Source organism: Ostrinia nubilalis, chromosome 18, assembly GCF_963855985.1.
Source record: "Ostrinia nubilalis chromosome 18, ilOstNubi1.1, whole genome shotgun sequence".
NCBI classification, from domain to species: Eukaryota; Metazoa; Arthropoda; class Insecta; order Lepidoptera; family Crambidae; genus Ostrinia; species Ostrinia nubilalis.
The window spans coordinates 946,458-961,664 of NC_087105.1; the positions used below are offsets into that span (position 1 = coordinate 946,458).

General features: G+C 41.8%; 3 protein-coding genes across 3 annotated transcripts; 1 reads left to right on the plus strand and 2 right to left on the minus strand.

Annotated features, from left to right (window-relative positions):
• Nucleotides 1–1,015: 1,015 nt before the first annotated feature.
• LOC135080830 (integrator complex subunit 1-like) lies at nt 1,016–4,251 on the minus strand. Its single transcript, XM_063975554.1, has 7 exons — nt 3,919–4,251; nt 3,474–3,643; nt 2,979–3,248; nt 2,606–2,741; nt 2,412–2,505; nt 1,898–2,033; nt 1,016–1,468 (listed from the first exon to the last, which is right to left on the minus strand). The coding sequence occupies exons 1-7, from the start codon at nt 4,067–4,069 to the stop codon at nt 1,016–1,018; spliced, it is 1,410 nt and encodes a 469-aa protein (XP_063831624.1). The 5' UTR covers nt 4,070–4,251.
• A 2,509-nt stretch (nt 4,252–6,760) lies between these two features.
• LOC135080831 (myosin-7-like) lies at nt 6,761–13,267 on the minus strand. The gene is made up of 15 exons (XM_063975555.1): nt 13,117–13,267; nt 12,803–12,966; nt 12,441–12,643; nt 11,984–12,171; nt 11,790–11,939; nt 11,068–11,174; nt 10,689–10,863; nt 9,863–9,958; nt 9,572–9,777; nt 8,842–9,088; nt 8,488–8,547; nt 8,280–8,420; nt 7,711–7,830; nt 7,051–7,191; nt 6,761–6,954 (listed from the first exon to the last, which is right to left on the minus strand). Exons 1-15 carry the CDS (start codon nt 13,225–13,227, stop codon nt 6,853–6,855), a joined length of 2,211 nt encoding a protein of 736 aa, XP_063831625.1. The 5' UTR covers nt 13,228–13,267; the 3' UTR covers nt 6,761–6,852.
• Nucleotides 13,268–13,464: 197 nt separating this feature from the next.
• LOC135080474 (ATP synthase-coupling factor 6, mitochondrial) lies at nt 13,465–14,382 on the plus strand. Its single transcript, XM_063975109.1, has 3 exons — nt 13,465–13,550; nt 13,715–13,860; nt 14,108–14,382. Exons 2-3 carry the CDS (start codon nt 13,715–13,717, stop codon nt 14,289–14,291), a joined length of 330 nt encoding a protein of 109 aa, XP_063831179.1. The 5' UTR covers nt 13,465–13,550; the 3' UTR covers nt 14,292–14,382.
• The last annotated feature ends 825 nt before the right edge of the window (nt 14,383–15,207 follow it).

Here is a 15,207-nt window from a genome sequence, read left to right on the forward strand (position 1 = left end):
TTATTGTAAATTACCTTCCAGCTCCATCATTAGACCCTGATTACTATATAGAATTGAAATACTCATCAATACAAAACGAACGAGCCCAAACTCGATGCATTTAAGTCGTTTTATTATAGAGTTCCTATGGCCACCTTCCAGCTCCATCATCAGATCAGCTCCATGTCATCATAATATTGCATGGTCATCCAAATGATATGTGTTTGCGAAATTACAGCTTAATCGGTTGCCTGGAAGTGGGTCTTAATTCAGCTTGCAAGATTCCACCCCTACAAATATGAGCCAGTCACTGTAATATGACGTCACGCGCATAAAATGGAGGGCCGGCCGCCGCCCGCACTTTTAAAATTCAATATCTTGGAAACTAATTGACGTATCGAAATAATTCTTTCACGTGTATTTTTTATTTTTAACAGAGAATACAGAAAGCTAAAAAACAAAATTAGTGAACATTCTTCATTGCTGCTTGTGATACTCATGAGGGAAAATATCCATTAGTATTTGTATCGGAAAAGACATTGACAAATGGAGTAGATGGAATTTTGATGTTGATAACTTTTGGTTGAATGTAAGTAGGGTAGGTTTATGTTGCAACTTCAAGCAGGCCTAGTAGACAACCTGCAGAACAGTACAGTACAGTACCTCAGGCAGGCCTGGTAGGCGGCCTGCAGCGGCTTGGTCTTGAGCCGCATGCGCGCCAGCTGCGCCAGCACCTCGTGGTCGCGGGCCGCGGTGGGCCCGCAGGCGTCGGCGTGCAGTACAGTACCTCAGGCAGGCCTGGTAGGCGGCCTGCAGCGGCTTGGTCTTGAGCCGCATGCGCGCCAGCTGCGCCAGCACCTCGTGGTCGCGGGCCGCGGTGGGCCCGCAGGCGTCGGCGTGCAGTAAAGTACCTCAGGCAGGCCTGGTAGGCGGCCTGCAGCGGCTTGGTCTTGAGCCGCATGCGCGCCAGCTGCGCCAGCACCTCGTGGTCGCGGGCCGCGGTGGGCCCGCAGGCGTCGGCGTGCAGTAAAGTACCTCAGGCAGGCCTGGTAGGCGGCCTGCAGCGGCTTGGTCTTGAGCCGCATGCGCGCCAGCTGCGCCAGCACCTCGTGGTCGCGGGCCGCGGTGGGCCCGCAGGCGTCGGCGTGCAGTAAAGTACCTCAGGCAGGCCTGGTAGGCGGCCTGCAGCGGCTTGGTCTTGAGCCGCATGCGCGCCAGCTGCGCCAGCACCTCGTGGTCGCGGGCCGCGGTGGGCCCGCAGGCGTCGGCGTGCAGTAAAGTACCTCAGGCAGGCCTGGTAGGCGGCCTGCAGCGGCTTGGTCTTGAGCCGCATGCGCGCCAGCTGCGCCAGCACCTCGTGGTCGCGGGCCGCGGTGGGCCCGCAGGCGTCGGCGTTGCAGCACACGTAGGCTAGAAGCTCCTGGGCGCAGCGCCACAGCTTGCCCGAGTGCAGCCACGCTTCCAGCCGGGATGCGGATATCATGCGGATCTGCGGGTGCGAGAGATGTCTCCAGGTGCTTGTTTCGCATCGCACAAGAGACAAGGAACCGAGATAGGAGACTGCGACCGGTACTTGACTTTAGGTAATGTATAAGCATCAATTCGCGAGCGAGATAGAAGTCCTAATGCCCGTTTTCACCATCAATCCCTAAGTTTTAAGTGACCTCTATGAAAACAAAATTCCTGTTATGTGTTAGCATAGGGGTCACTTAAAAATTATGCGTAAAGGTTGCGGTCTCCTGTTTTGATCGCTTGTCTCTATCGCGGCGTCAACCGACGCCATCTCAAAAGATTACCAAGAAACAAATTTCTTAACTTGACTAAATTAAGCAGATGTATTAAATTAAATATTTATTGTGTTTCATCAAATTCAAATACGTCCAAAATAAATAAACACGTTATTTTAAGAATTTATTACCTCCGGAAAACCGCAAGTAGCAGCCAGGAGCTTGAGGAACCCGCGATGGATGGCATCAGGGGCTGCGCGGCGGATTATCTGCTCCTTGATGGCTTCCAGCACCAACGCCTCCACTGTTTCATAGCTACTGGAATATCTGCGCCAAAAGATTAACAATGGAGGTGTGCTTTAATATATTTAAATTAAACAGAAAAACAGCAACATCTTGATGTGAAAGCAGTCTAAGCAACATGCACAGAATGAGGGTTTTCGCGATTGAAAAATCCGCCAGATGGCAATACGTAGACGCGAGGTCCAAATGCTGCATGATTGGTTATTTTTGACATGACATTGACAGATATGACAAAATCCACCAATCACGCAGCAGTCAGACCCCGCATCCACGTCCCGCCATCTAGCGGATCTTTCATTCGCGAAAGCCCTCATTGAAATCATTTTGGGAACTCTAGATCATGGTGTTTTACAATGGTGAGTAAGATTAGATTGTAAATATCATGTTAAATGTGAGACTTACCTCGGAAATACGGAATACTCTAGTTCGGTATTATCAGTGTCATCATCAGTGCTGCCCATCAATGGAGAACCAGAGCCAGAAGGTGACATTGTACCTACAAATTCAAGTTAGTTATCACCTTAATACATACTGGACTATATGAAACTAAAAATACACTGTACAAACTATGGTGCTTTGCAATTATTGTTGCTTACCAAGTGTATTTTCAGATGGTATGAGGTATGGTGGTGGGTGTTTCGTGTTGAATGCCGTGACGATGTTTTCAACCAAACACTTGCACCAGGAACATTCTACCCACCAGCGCTCATTTAAAGCGTCTTCAATGTACACCTGCAGACACATAGTAATACATAATGAGTTGCTTGCATAATTATTTAATTTTATTACTGATTGATTTTGTTTATTTGCAAATAATTGTAGGTTCAAAAGAGATGTGTTGACGGTTTACATGACTAAAAAACATAAAAAAGTGTGTAGAAATTTTTTTTTGCTTTATTCTATCTGCAATCAGCCATCAGCCTTTATCAGATTAGATGAATTCGCATTAATGTAGAAAATATGAAATACCTTTATAAACGTATCTGGCCAGTTGTTACTCTCTTTGTGCCCTGCGTACAGCATATTGCAAGCCAGCACAAACACCAGCGGGTTCCCCTTGCTCTTGAAAGCCGCACCTTGCTCTCTCTTCAGGAGTGTACACAAGCTCTGAGTGACGGTCTCATGGGCAAACATGTTGGGACGTATCTTGGTGAGGTAAAGCATACTCATGCAGAGAATCGGGTCCGGTTTAGAGCGCTGGGATTTCAGTAGGCGAATCGATCCAGTCAGGAGGCCAAGCTGTAATAATTACATTTAGAAAATAAAAAATGTCTGTTGTAGCTCGTCTTCTCAGCACTTGCCAAATGTTTGTCTCGAAGCGCTGGTAGGGCAAATAAAAATGAGACTCCTTAAGAGCATTTGACGATTTGTAAGTACTCATTTAATTAGTCTAAACAAAGATAATTTTGATTTTTGAATGATTCAAACTTTTTAACATAAATTTGATTTTCTGAATTGACCAACCAGTTTGTCAGAGTTGTGTGTGTCCAGGGCCTGCAGCACATTGGGCACCAGGTCCACAGGGTCGACTTCCAGGGAGGTCCCTCCGACAGCCTCTGCAGGAGATCCGATCCTCGCTCTCTTGCTTGGTGGTTGGCTGCCAAAGCCAGCGGTCTCACGCTTGCGTTCGACGCCTTGAACACATTAATTTTAGTATGTTTAGTACGATAAGGCCTGATTATGCTAATGAAAAACCCGCGGCAGAGGATAACAGCCTAAAAGATGGACGGATGACGGCAACAAGCTGGAATAAACTGGATGCAAGCAGGGACAAAAGTTAGTTGAAGGTTGAAGAGGAGGTCTGTGTTCGAAGACGAACCCCAAAGGCATAATCAGATCGATAGATGCGATCTAATATTATTCCAATTTTTGTAAAAGCTAAACAGACACAACATAACCTCTTACTTACCGCTGGTAGAGGGTTTGTGGATGTTCCGTTTTTCAGAGTCCCTGTTAACGACCACGGTGGACTTGCTGCCCAGCGCGAAGATGTCCTGCGGATGCTGCGGCGCCTTGGACTTGGCGCCGCGGCCCGCAGACGTCATCTTGCCGCGGTCCATCTTGGTTGGGACTTTATGCTTTCGTCAGGTATGCGAACTCATGAAGATGCCTTTAGTTGCGTGTCGCCGGAATCTTGCTTGAATGAGCAAGGTTTTTTGAGAGAAAAGCGAAGTTCCGGATTGGTAACGCCGACAAACAGAAAAGCGATTTTTCGCAGGAAAATAGCAAACAACTGTTTGACAAACAGTGTTTGTCAGAATTTGACAGTTTGATGTTTGACGTTTGCGGTTTGGCACATTTTTTTTCTCCATTAGGTGAAGGCAACGACATACGTGTCAAACAGTTTACATCAAATTCAGAAATAATTCAATCTTTACTTATGTATGCCTGACCAGGAACATAAAAACCCTGGCATAGAGGCGCGTCAATTGCATTTGATAGTGCAACACTGAGTACAGTCGTACATGTGTTAAATTAATAGGCTAAATTTATGTATCAGGATTCAGGATTACGGGCTAATCTGATATTTTCATAAATTAACGAAAAAATATTATTAAAGGTAACCTGGTTTAAAAAAATTAAATGAAACCATCAATCTAGCTAGTAGGATTTATTTTATTATTCATCAATAATCAAATTCAGAACTTGAATATTCAACTGCAATGTCTGCTCATTAACGCTTCAAACTCGGTACTTCTTTCCCAATTCCATAAAATTCAAAACTTAGAAAGTGACAAAAAACTTTAAAATAGGTAGTTGAAACAGAATACAGCTAATTTTCATAGTGGACTGTACTATACGATAAACATGTCAGTCAATTTGACAACCTTTGTCGGAAACATTATTCAATGAAAATATTGTCCGAACCCTTAGTATTTCTCTTCGACAAATACATTAACACATTGTGAACCACTTTTCTTTCACGACTATAAAAATATTTTAGCAATTTAATTCACAAAATCAATTGCACACATTTAAAATAAAGTTTGTTTACACTTTGACAACAATAGACTGACATGCAAGGTGACATGACAATGAAGTTTTCAGTTACTGTTGCCATTAAAAGAAATTAGTACCATTAGTTTTCCGCAACATGGCGAGGGTTTTTATGTTCCTGTGGGTCTAGTCAAAATGCCATCGCAAACCAATGTGAAGTTTTCACTAATGTCAGTCGCCGCGTCACCAGTGATTCGATTCGATCGGAAAATGGCAGCCAAAATGCACATTGAACCACCAACGACGCGGCGATATAAAAGTTCATTCAAAATCGAATAAAAGTTAAAAAATGTCTATGACTTTGCGATTGTTTTTACTTTTTCTAGCTTTTTTTTTTAAATTAGTTTCTGCCTTCTTTCTGTGGGTCTAGTCAAAATGCCATCACAAACCAATAGGAAGTTTTCACTAATGTCAGTCGCCGCGTCACCAGTAATTCGATTCGATCGGAAAATGGCAGCCAAAATGCACATTGAACCACCAACGACGCGGCGATATAAAAGTTCATTCAAAATCGAATAAAAGTTAAAAAATGTCTATGACTTTGCGATTGTTTTTACTTTTTCTAGCTTTTTTTTTTAAATTAGTTTCTTCCTTCTTTCTGCTCTCTGTTTACGTCTATGCTTCGCTGTCAAACTAGCTGTCAAAACGACATCGCGATACGGATTTGTCAAAACAACCTTAGGGTGGGTTGCACCATCTTAGTTTAACTTTGACAAACGTCTAAAATCTGTCAAACTCCATACAAAAAACACCGGTTAACGTCATAGTTACGGTCAAAGTTAGGTGGTGCAACTCACCCTATTGGTTTCGATCGAATCGAAGCTTATCACCGGGGTTTTAGTAATCGCAATGAAAATGGCGGGTGTTGCGATTCGATTCGATTTTGATTGAGTCTTAAATGCATGTTGGCTAAGCCTTTGTATGGGAAATTTCAATCCAGTCTTTCGATTATCGATAGGTAGGGCTTTGCGATTCGATTTTTTGCCGTTTGACTAAGCCTTTTTTGTTATCGACCTCTTTTGCGATTTGTTTATTTGTTTGCGACTGGTTTGCGATGGGTTTGCGATTTTAAAGTGCGTTTTGACTAGACCCGCTGCTCTCTGTTTACGTCTATGCTTCGCTGTCAAACTAGCTGTCAAAACGACATCGCGATACGGATTTGTCAAAACAGCCTTAGGGTGGGTTGCACCATCTTAGTTTAACTTTGACAAACGTCTAAAATCTGTCAAACTCCATACAAAAAACACCGGTTAACGTCATAGTTACGTTTAAAGTTAGGTGGTGCAACTCACCCTATTGGTTTTCGATCGAATCCAAGCTTAACACCGGGGTTTTAGTGATCGCAATGAAAATGGCGGGTGTTGCGATTCGATTCGATTTTGATTGAGTCTTAAATGCATGTTGGCTAAGCCTTTGTATGGGAAATTTCAAACCAGTCTTTCGATTATCGATAGGTAGGGCTTTGCGATTCGATTTTTTGCCGTTTGACTAAGCCTTTTTTGTTATCGACCTCTTTTGCGATTTGTTTATTTGTTTGCGACTGGTTTGCGATGGGTTTGCGATTTTAAAGTGCGTTTTGACTAGACCCGCTGGTCAGGCTATACGAAGTTCGAATACACAGTTCAATTTTGTGGTAATCTTGGGTATTTACAATCACCTACTTTAAAATCGCTTTAATGCTACAAAGTTCTAATGCGAACAAAACTAAAATAAAAACAAAAAAATTATAATTCAACGAAATGTAATTAACAGCACATAACAAACAACGTTTATAATTAATTAACAGTAAAGTTAAACGAAACCAATTTATTTTTATCTTTTAAATCAATATTAAATCAAGTTAAAATTACTTCAACTTCTTATTCTTTGGGTCTGAGCGCTTGCTTTTGAAAAATGTTTTGTCTTGTTTCTTCAAATCATTCTTCACTTGTGAGAGTGAAATTAGATCCTGCAAAGAATATTCAATTAAAAATAGTAAGTATGGATATCAATGAAACAGCAATGTTTTCACAGAATGGTGCAATGGCGGCTTGAATTAACTCACATCGTTATTATTGCTGGCCTTATACTTGAGACCCCCATGTGCCGCCGGTACCCCAGCACGTCTCTTCAGCGAGTTGAGAGGCGTGGGAGCCACGCGCTCGCCGCGTGACAAAGCCTCAAAGCGGCGGTTCACCTCCGACGGCTGCAAAATTTAAACTGAATTTTAGAAAAAAAAAATACCTTCCCACTTCCAATACGTATCACTTATCTTTTGCTGTTAATTCAAGGACAGATAGTGAAACCTTGAAGGATCTAATAGTTTTGCACTCTTTTACCACAGAGAGCTCGACCATTGAAAGTCTCGTCGAGCACCTGGTATGATGAGTACTAGCATAGCACTCGTACTTATCCATCTGTTTACAACCGAGCCTAATGTTACAGGTTGTAAATGTTACGCTACTACAACCTGGCCCATCTTTCCCATTGGGCACTTAGGGCACGTGCCCAGGGCCCCGCGACCGAGGGGGCCCCCGTCTGCTCAAAAGACCTTTCTCCAGATGATAAGGGCCACCCTTGATCCTTAAGTACCTAGGGCCCCTAGTAAGTTAAAGACGGCCCTGACTACAACTCTTAAAGTTATTCTTCTCTGGGGGTCACAGCACAAGACACCTCTTCTTTTAAACCATCGTAACTTTGCAAATACAGCAATATCAAGGCTTACGTCAAGGGTATCCCCGTCCATGCTGCCGTCACTGAACAGGCTGAATAGCATGCTGTCCAGCTGCTTCGGCTCGGCGCGGGGTACTGCGAACTGCGGCGTCGGAAGCTTCGGGGATAAATCCTGGAAGGAGAAAAGTGGAACCTTGGAGATTGAAGCTAATTTCTCATTCATATAAACATCATCATTCCAGCTACAGGATTTCCTCTGCTGAACATAGATCTCTCCCAAATGGTTTCCAGATTGATCGGCCTTCATCCAGCGCCATCCTTTGAGGCAGGCAATTTTTAACCACAAAATAATCTATACAATCTTATAAGATGCTGATGGCTGAAAACAGAATCTGCTACTAAAGCCCGGTCCTTAAGCACGTAGAATTTTGTCCAATGACCCCTAGCTACCCATCCTTATCGCTCGCGCGTAATTATATTGCTGTCGCGACTATGCGACTGGCACCCGCAGTGAGTGTGCGAGCGCGATAGCAACATAATTACGCGCGAGCGATAAGGATGGGTAGCTAGGGGTCATTGGACAAAATTCTACGTGCTCCCGGACCAGACTATAACACAAACCTTGGAAGGCGCACACATGACAGCATTGTCGTCTTGCTCGGGCGGCAGTCGGTTTGCGGAAGGCAACACTCGCCCGGTCAGCTCCTTCTGAATGTTGTCGATCGTGTTCTGCATGCTCTGGATCTTGTCTTGAAGCCGTTCCTACAGGAATCAGTGATCATTAGAACATCATCAAATTAAAATTGTCTTTAAAATTCATGACTCATACCTTCTCAGCGCGGATCTCCAGAATGATGGACATTTGTTTTGAGAGCTCGTCATCTTTAGTCTGAAAATTATGTAAAAAATATTCCGAATTACTTTCCACTATAAACATAAAGAAAAAGCTGTAAGTAGGTAGAAATAGAAATAGGCCTACTTTCCACCAGGATATAAAAAATAAGGTAATTACTTAATTAAGGGTAGAAATGAATCAGCTCTTGCGGTTGGATCCAGATCATCCAGCATTTTGTTTCAGAATTAAAATTTCTAATCTCAAGCAGGAAAAATACATTATGGATAGAAATTACTCAGCTCTGCCATCAGATCTATTGACATAATCCATCGTCAGTTGACCACTAACCCTGACGACGACCTCCAGCTGCTCGACTTGCTTCGATATCCTCTTCTCCCTCTCACTAGCGGCCTCCCTTTCCATCTCGGCCTCCTTGCGAAGCTTCTGTACACTAAGCTCGAGGCGGCCGCGCGCGTCCGTAGCGGCTTTCAGCTCAGTCATGAGTTGAGCTATGGTGCTCGCCTTCGTGTCTAGTTCCTTGTCTTTGGAGCTGATGGCTTCGGATAGCTCTTTGGTTTGCTGTGAGGATGACGCCCTGGGAAAGGCAAGATAGGTAGATATTTAAGACCGTAGTGAACTATACTTACGAGCAAAAGTAAAATCACCCCCTTGTCTTTTTATCCGAGCGATCTTAAGAACTGAATGACTGTATAAGTATCTATGGTATCAATTTAAAGTTTATCATATTACCTTTGAAATGGTACCATTTTTATTTATCTTCTATAAGTCATTTACTTAGTTCTTATGATCATTCGAAACAAACAGGGTGATTCCATATTTTTGCTCGCGAGTGTAGTTTTACATGGGAGATGAAGATTGCAAGAAAAGTCTTGCTAAGTAACCAAGTATAACTTGGTGCTAAATTATGCATAAATAGTTGCTTCTATTCCAGTCTGATCCTCTAAAACGATGTAATATTCTTTGTTTAGAATTTAGTTGATACAGTAAGTAGGTACCTAGGTAGGTACAGAGTAGGTAGCTACGCCAACATAATGCAAAAATAAGATTGAAAACTTACTTCAGTTCGTCCAACTCAGTTTCACGATCTGCTAACTTCTTCTGCAGATCCTGAACCTGAGTCTCCAACTCTTGAATACGCTGGGCCTTCATGTCGCAGTCTTCTTTTGATGCAGTCAGATTGGCTACTACCTCTGTATTCGCGACTTCCAATGCAGATAACTGATCCACCAGTTTCTGTATTTCTGCTTCTGAACTCTTTTGAAGCTATTCAACAACATAATTAGGTAAGTAAGCTATTAAATTAGTAGCAAATTCCAAAAAACTAAATAATTTAATGTCCTATACTGACCTGATCTTTCTGGGCGATATCATTCCTCAGTTCATCTTGTGTCTCGTTGAGCATGGCCACCACTGTTTTGTAATCTTCATTTTTCTCAGTAGCAGCCTGTAAAATTGCAATCCCATCAAAAACAATACTTGTAAAAAAAACCAAGTCTCGCAACTCAGTTGTTCTACGGTAAAAAGTTGTGAGATCCATGTAATACCAAGTCCAGGCCAGGAAATCTTTAACGTTTTACATAAATTATTGACTTGGCCATCGCACTAAATAATTTAATTTACACGTGTTTTCATGCGATGGCCAAGTCAATATATTATTTCATTGTAGTGCAACCGACTACCGTGCCCCCAAATATTTTAGTTTTTCCTTGATTCTTACACCAAACACTACTTAAATTCCAAATTTGAAGCTTCTAGGTCTGCTAGAAGTGCCTTAGAATTTTGATGATCGGTGAGTCAGTGAGTCAGTGAGTGACAAAATTAAGTAACTTTGACCCGTTATAATTCTTAAACTACTGGTTCAAATTGAATGAAATTTTAAATATACCGTGTCTTTACAATGCCTGCATAGCTAATGAAAATTCAGCCTTCTAGTTTTATCCACAACGAAGTTACATGCGGTCGAAAATGGCCTGAATTGCTTCGAGAAAAGGATGGTACGGCCGTGCCGCTTTTTTGCTCGACTTGGTGGGGGCACTGCCGTGCCCCCAGATTGTTTCACAGGAACTATAGGTAAGTTTAAATAAAATAAGTGACTTTCAGCCGATTTCAAGCAACTAGCTAAATAGTAAGTACCTACCTATGTCTAAGGATTTATCAATGATCTTTATTTTTACCTGGAGTTTTGCCTCCAAGTCCTTATTAGTGTTGGTCATAGCAATGTTTTCATCCTCTAATGCAGATAACTTCTCCTGAAGCTGGTTGTTCTGGTCGCAGATGCCCTTGGTGAAGGTCTCCTGGTTGCTGAGGGCCTTCTTCAGTGCTTCGTTACTTTCTACTGCTTCTTTGAGTCTGGAGAGTGCAATACGTAGGATATAATGCAGAATTTTTAAGACATAAGTAAGTAATACAAGCAGTTCAAATTCAGAGATGAAAAACATCCTAGCGCTTAACAATGCAATGATATAAACTCTCGTGAAGAGCCAATACGAATATATGGAATCTACTCAATAGAAAGTAGTCCTGTAGTAACTGCTATCCCTTTTTAACTCTTACTCTTTTTCCTGTTTCAGCATAGAGCTCTTCATGTCGGAGGCCTGTAAGTTGAACTCGTGGAGCAGTTGTTTCATGTCATTCTGAAGAGAAGAGATGGATTCCTCTTTCTAGAACAAAGATTGGTTTATTAATCTCATCTTCTCATCACTAGGATTCTTTTTTACCATAATTAACTGCAACAAATCATTCTCGATTCTTCCCTTTTTTTACAAGATTATAAGATAAGAGGTAGGTAGGTATAAAAACTTTTAAACTTGAATAAGCAGTCAAAAACACTTTAGTAGAGAGCTTAGTCAGAAGTTGCTAAACCTTCGCATTTATTTTTAAAATCTAGTTCCTCGTTAATTTACCTTCTGCAAGTCGTGTTGATTGAGGTCCAGACTCCTGCACAGCTCGTTTAGGGCTGCTACCAGCTCCTCTTTCTGTGTAACGGTAGCGGCCAACTTCTGCTTGGTGTCGGCCAGCTCGGCGTCGGGAAGTACCTACTGCAAGAACTGGTTCAGAAGTCTAAGATGATCAAAGACGTTACCTTCTGCAAGTCATGTTGGTTGAGGTCCAGACTCCTGCGCAGCTCGTTTAGGGCTGCTACCAGCTCCTCTTTCTGTGTAACGGTAGCGGCCAACTTCTGCTTGGTGTCGGCCAGCTCGGCGTCTCCCTGCTGCTGGCTGCTAACAAGTACTGCAAGAGCTGGTTCTTAAGTCTAAGATGATCAACAACATTACCTTCTGCAAGTCGTGTTGGTTGAGGTCGAGACTCCTGCGCAGTTCGTTGACGGCTGCTACCAGCTCCTCTTTCTGTGTGACGGTAGCGGCCAACTTCTGCTTGGTGTCGGCCAGCTCGGCGTCTCCCTGCTGCTTGGCCGCCGAGAAGTGCTGCAAGAGCTGGTTCTAAAGTCTAAGATGATTAACAACGTTACCTTCTGCAAGTCATGTTGGTTGAGGTCGAGACTCCTGCGCAGTTCGTTGACGGCTGCTATCAGCTCTTCTTTCTGTGTGACGGTAGCGGCCAACTTCTGCTTGGTGTCGGCCAGCTCGGCGTCTCCCTGCTGCTTGGCTGCCGAGAAGTACTGCAAGAGCTGGTTCTGATGCTCGCTTGTTAGTTTTACTGCAACGAATTTAAAGATGTTGTAAGTCGGCTAACCTGTGAACTATAGTCTGGTCTGCGAGCACGTAGAATTTTGTCCAATGACCCCAAGCTATAGCCATCCTTATCGCTCGCGCGTAATTATGTTGCTGTCGCGCTCGCACACTCACTGCGGGCGTCCGTCGCACAGTCGCGACAGCAATATAGTTAATTAAAATTCTACGTGCTCACAGACCGGGCTTTACCTGTTACTATAGCGCCACGATCTCGACAAGTTTTACACTTATTACCTTTTTCTTCAAGTCTCTCGATGACTTGGCGGTTTTTCTCGTCTCCTTGGAGTTGCTTCTGTTTGATGTCCCTCACGAGCTGTCCAGACTTCTGGTATGCGTCGTACAATGTGGACTGATCGTTCTTGCATCGGGACAGCGTTTCCTTTAGCCGCTCGCTGTATTCCTCTAGCACATCACAAATTTCGCGGGTGCTACTCATTCTGTAAAATAATCAGGTAATTTTAAGAAGTTCGATTTAAAGCGTAAAAAGCGTCTATAAATTGAACGCTTTTAGTAAACGTGTCTCTTACTTAGGTTATTTTCAAGACAAATTGATTATTTTAATATTGATTGATAAGTAATAAGGATGAATTTAATACTTGTTCAAAGTTTCTGGTCGAAGCCTAAGTTCATCTTGGTACTGCCCGGAGATTGCCTCGTGTTGCATCTGCACCTCGACCATATTCTGCTGCAGCCGCTCATGGTTGCCCTCAACCTGCTGGAGCTTTTCCTTGAGGTCCCAGTACGCGGTGTCTTGGGCGACCTAAGGGCACCACGCAAAAAGTTATTGTAGTTAGTATAGTAACTATCAGATTTTTAGTATCTTAATCTTAAATAGTAGGCATTTATAAACGATTAGGAGCACAACGTATTGATTAAAAATGTAGCATAAACAAAAGAATGCTAAACTCACCTTCAACTTGATAATTTTTGCAGTTTCGCGAGAAACTTTTTCACGAAGTTTCTCAGCATCTACGTTCAGTCTTTTTCTACTCGCAACTTTACTTAAGTCACCGATATCCATATCTGACGACTATTTAATTAATTTGTTACTGATTAAAGTTGAAACTATGAATACGCGCCGAATGGAATGATGGACGGTCAACGTAAAAATGGCGGGAACTCAACTCTTAAGTTTTTTTTTTGGCAAAATCCAAGCAATGACAAAAATAATTATAGTGCATTCTAAAAATATTCTAAACAAGGTTTGGATATAAATTATCTGTGGTCTGGGTGTAGCACTCTAATCCATATCTGTGGTGTAGCACATTAAAAAAAAACCAACTCCACTGTCAGTCATCTGTCAAAAACTGTCAAAATTCGGAAGACAGTAGTGAACACAAAAAGGTAATTTGGTTTAATAAAATAAAATTAAATCAGTATTTATAGAACGATTTATTAAATACCCTCACAATATTTGATGGCGGTACTAAAATTTGTTAACAATTATGATATTTTTTAACATTTGTTATGTAACTCGTATTTGAGGTTAGATTCGTACCGTATTTCAGATGCTCAGCTCCTCACTTCTTGGTGGCCTGCGGGCAGCTCGCTCCTCGGTGGTGATTACCCGCAACCTGGCGGCAGCGCAGAAGGCCACAGACCCCATCCAGCAGCTGTTCTTGGACAAAATCAGGGAATACAAGCAGAAGAGCTCGTAAGTTCATTCATGATTGACCTTGCAGTTTTCAAATTGGATAATAGTGATGATACTTTTGAGGTTTGGCTGTAATGTAATCTAATAGTTTTGATTTTTGATAGAATAGGTACATGTTGCACTGTATAAAAAAATCAGTTTACATTATTCTTCATGATTTACGATATTTACCCTGTAAATCTGATTGGAAATTAGTAAGATAAAATTTTCATACTAAAGAAATAATGTTCTAATCACTTTCTTTCAGTGGTGGAAAACTGGTTGACCCCAGCCCAGCTATTGAGAAAGAACTCAAAACTGAGTTGGAGAAACTGGAGAAGCAATATGGTGGTGGTTCTGGTGTAGACATGACCTCATTTCCCTCATTCAAATTTGAAGAACCCAAGCTGGACCCCATCGATGAGGCACAACAAGTGGCGAAGAAGAAGTGAACGTACTGATAGCAATCCATAGCATAATGTGCATCCAATGTGTTAATGTCCTCAACATTTAAAGCTGGTGAATAAATTATCGTATTAGGTTTTTGGTATTTTTATTTTCCTCATATTATTATCGCGTTGTTGACAAACAATACTGAAAATATTTGGCTTCCCATCATTTATTTTTCTTGGTTGGTAACTTGTTAATGCGGCAATAGGAATAAGCATTACATTAAATAATGAAAACTACTTACTGACGCGTCGTGGTCTTAGCTTAATAATTATTAAAATAATTTCTTTACTTTGATGAATAGGGGATGAAAATCTGCTTAAGAGCCATTTTACATTTTCGTGCGAATTTCTAAGATTTTGGAAGCATGAATTACTATCTTAAGCAACACCCAGAGATTATTGAATAACTGCGAAAGATAGGTCAATCCTTGGTGTTGACCATTAATGAAACGGATTTACTAAAACTCTTTTGCTTAATTCACAGTGCCCCATCTCCCACAACCATTTTACGGAAAAATTGCCGCAGACTCATTTTCAAAGTCCTGTATCTATTATTTATGCTCATATAATAAGCTTAAAAATATATAGTAATCATCGGACATTATTCTTGTAGTCCATTAATGAAATAGATTCTTGAATTTCATTACCATTATTGAGTAAAATCTAAAAATAATTTGCCAAATTTGAAGATTAACGTCACATTTTGATCGTGGTTTTTGGTTTAAAAACACAGCAATAACTGCAACAAAAGTATCCCAAAATAAAGAATATTCATTGTAGAATTGATTTCTACAGTTATTGTTTAAATATTAGTAACCACTTTGTCAAAATATTGATGTGAATATCAGTATAAATTACAATGCGCAAGCCAACATTGATTAGTATGGCGCGAGCGCCCGTCAAGGCAGGACCTGTG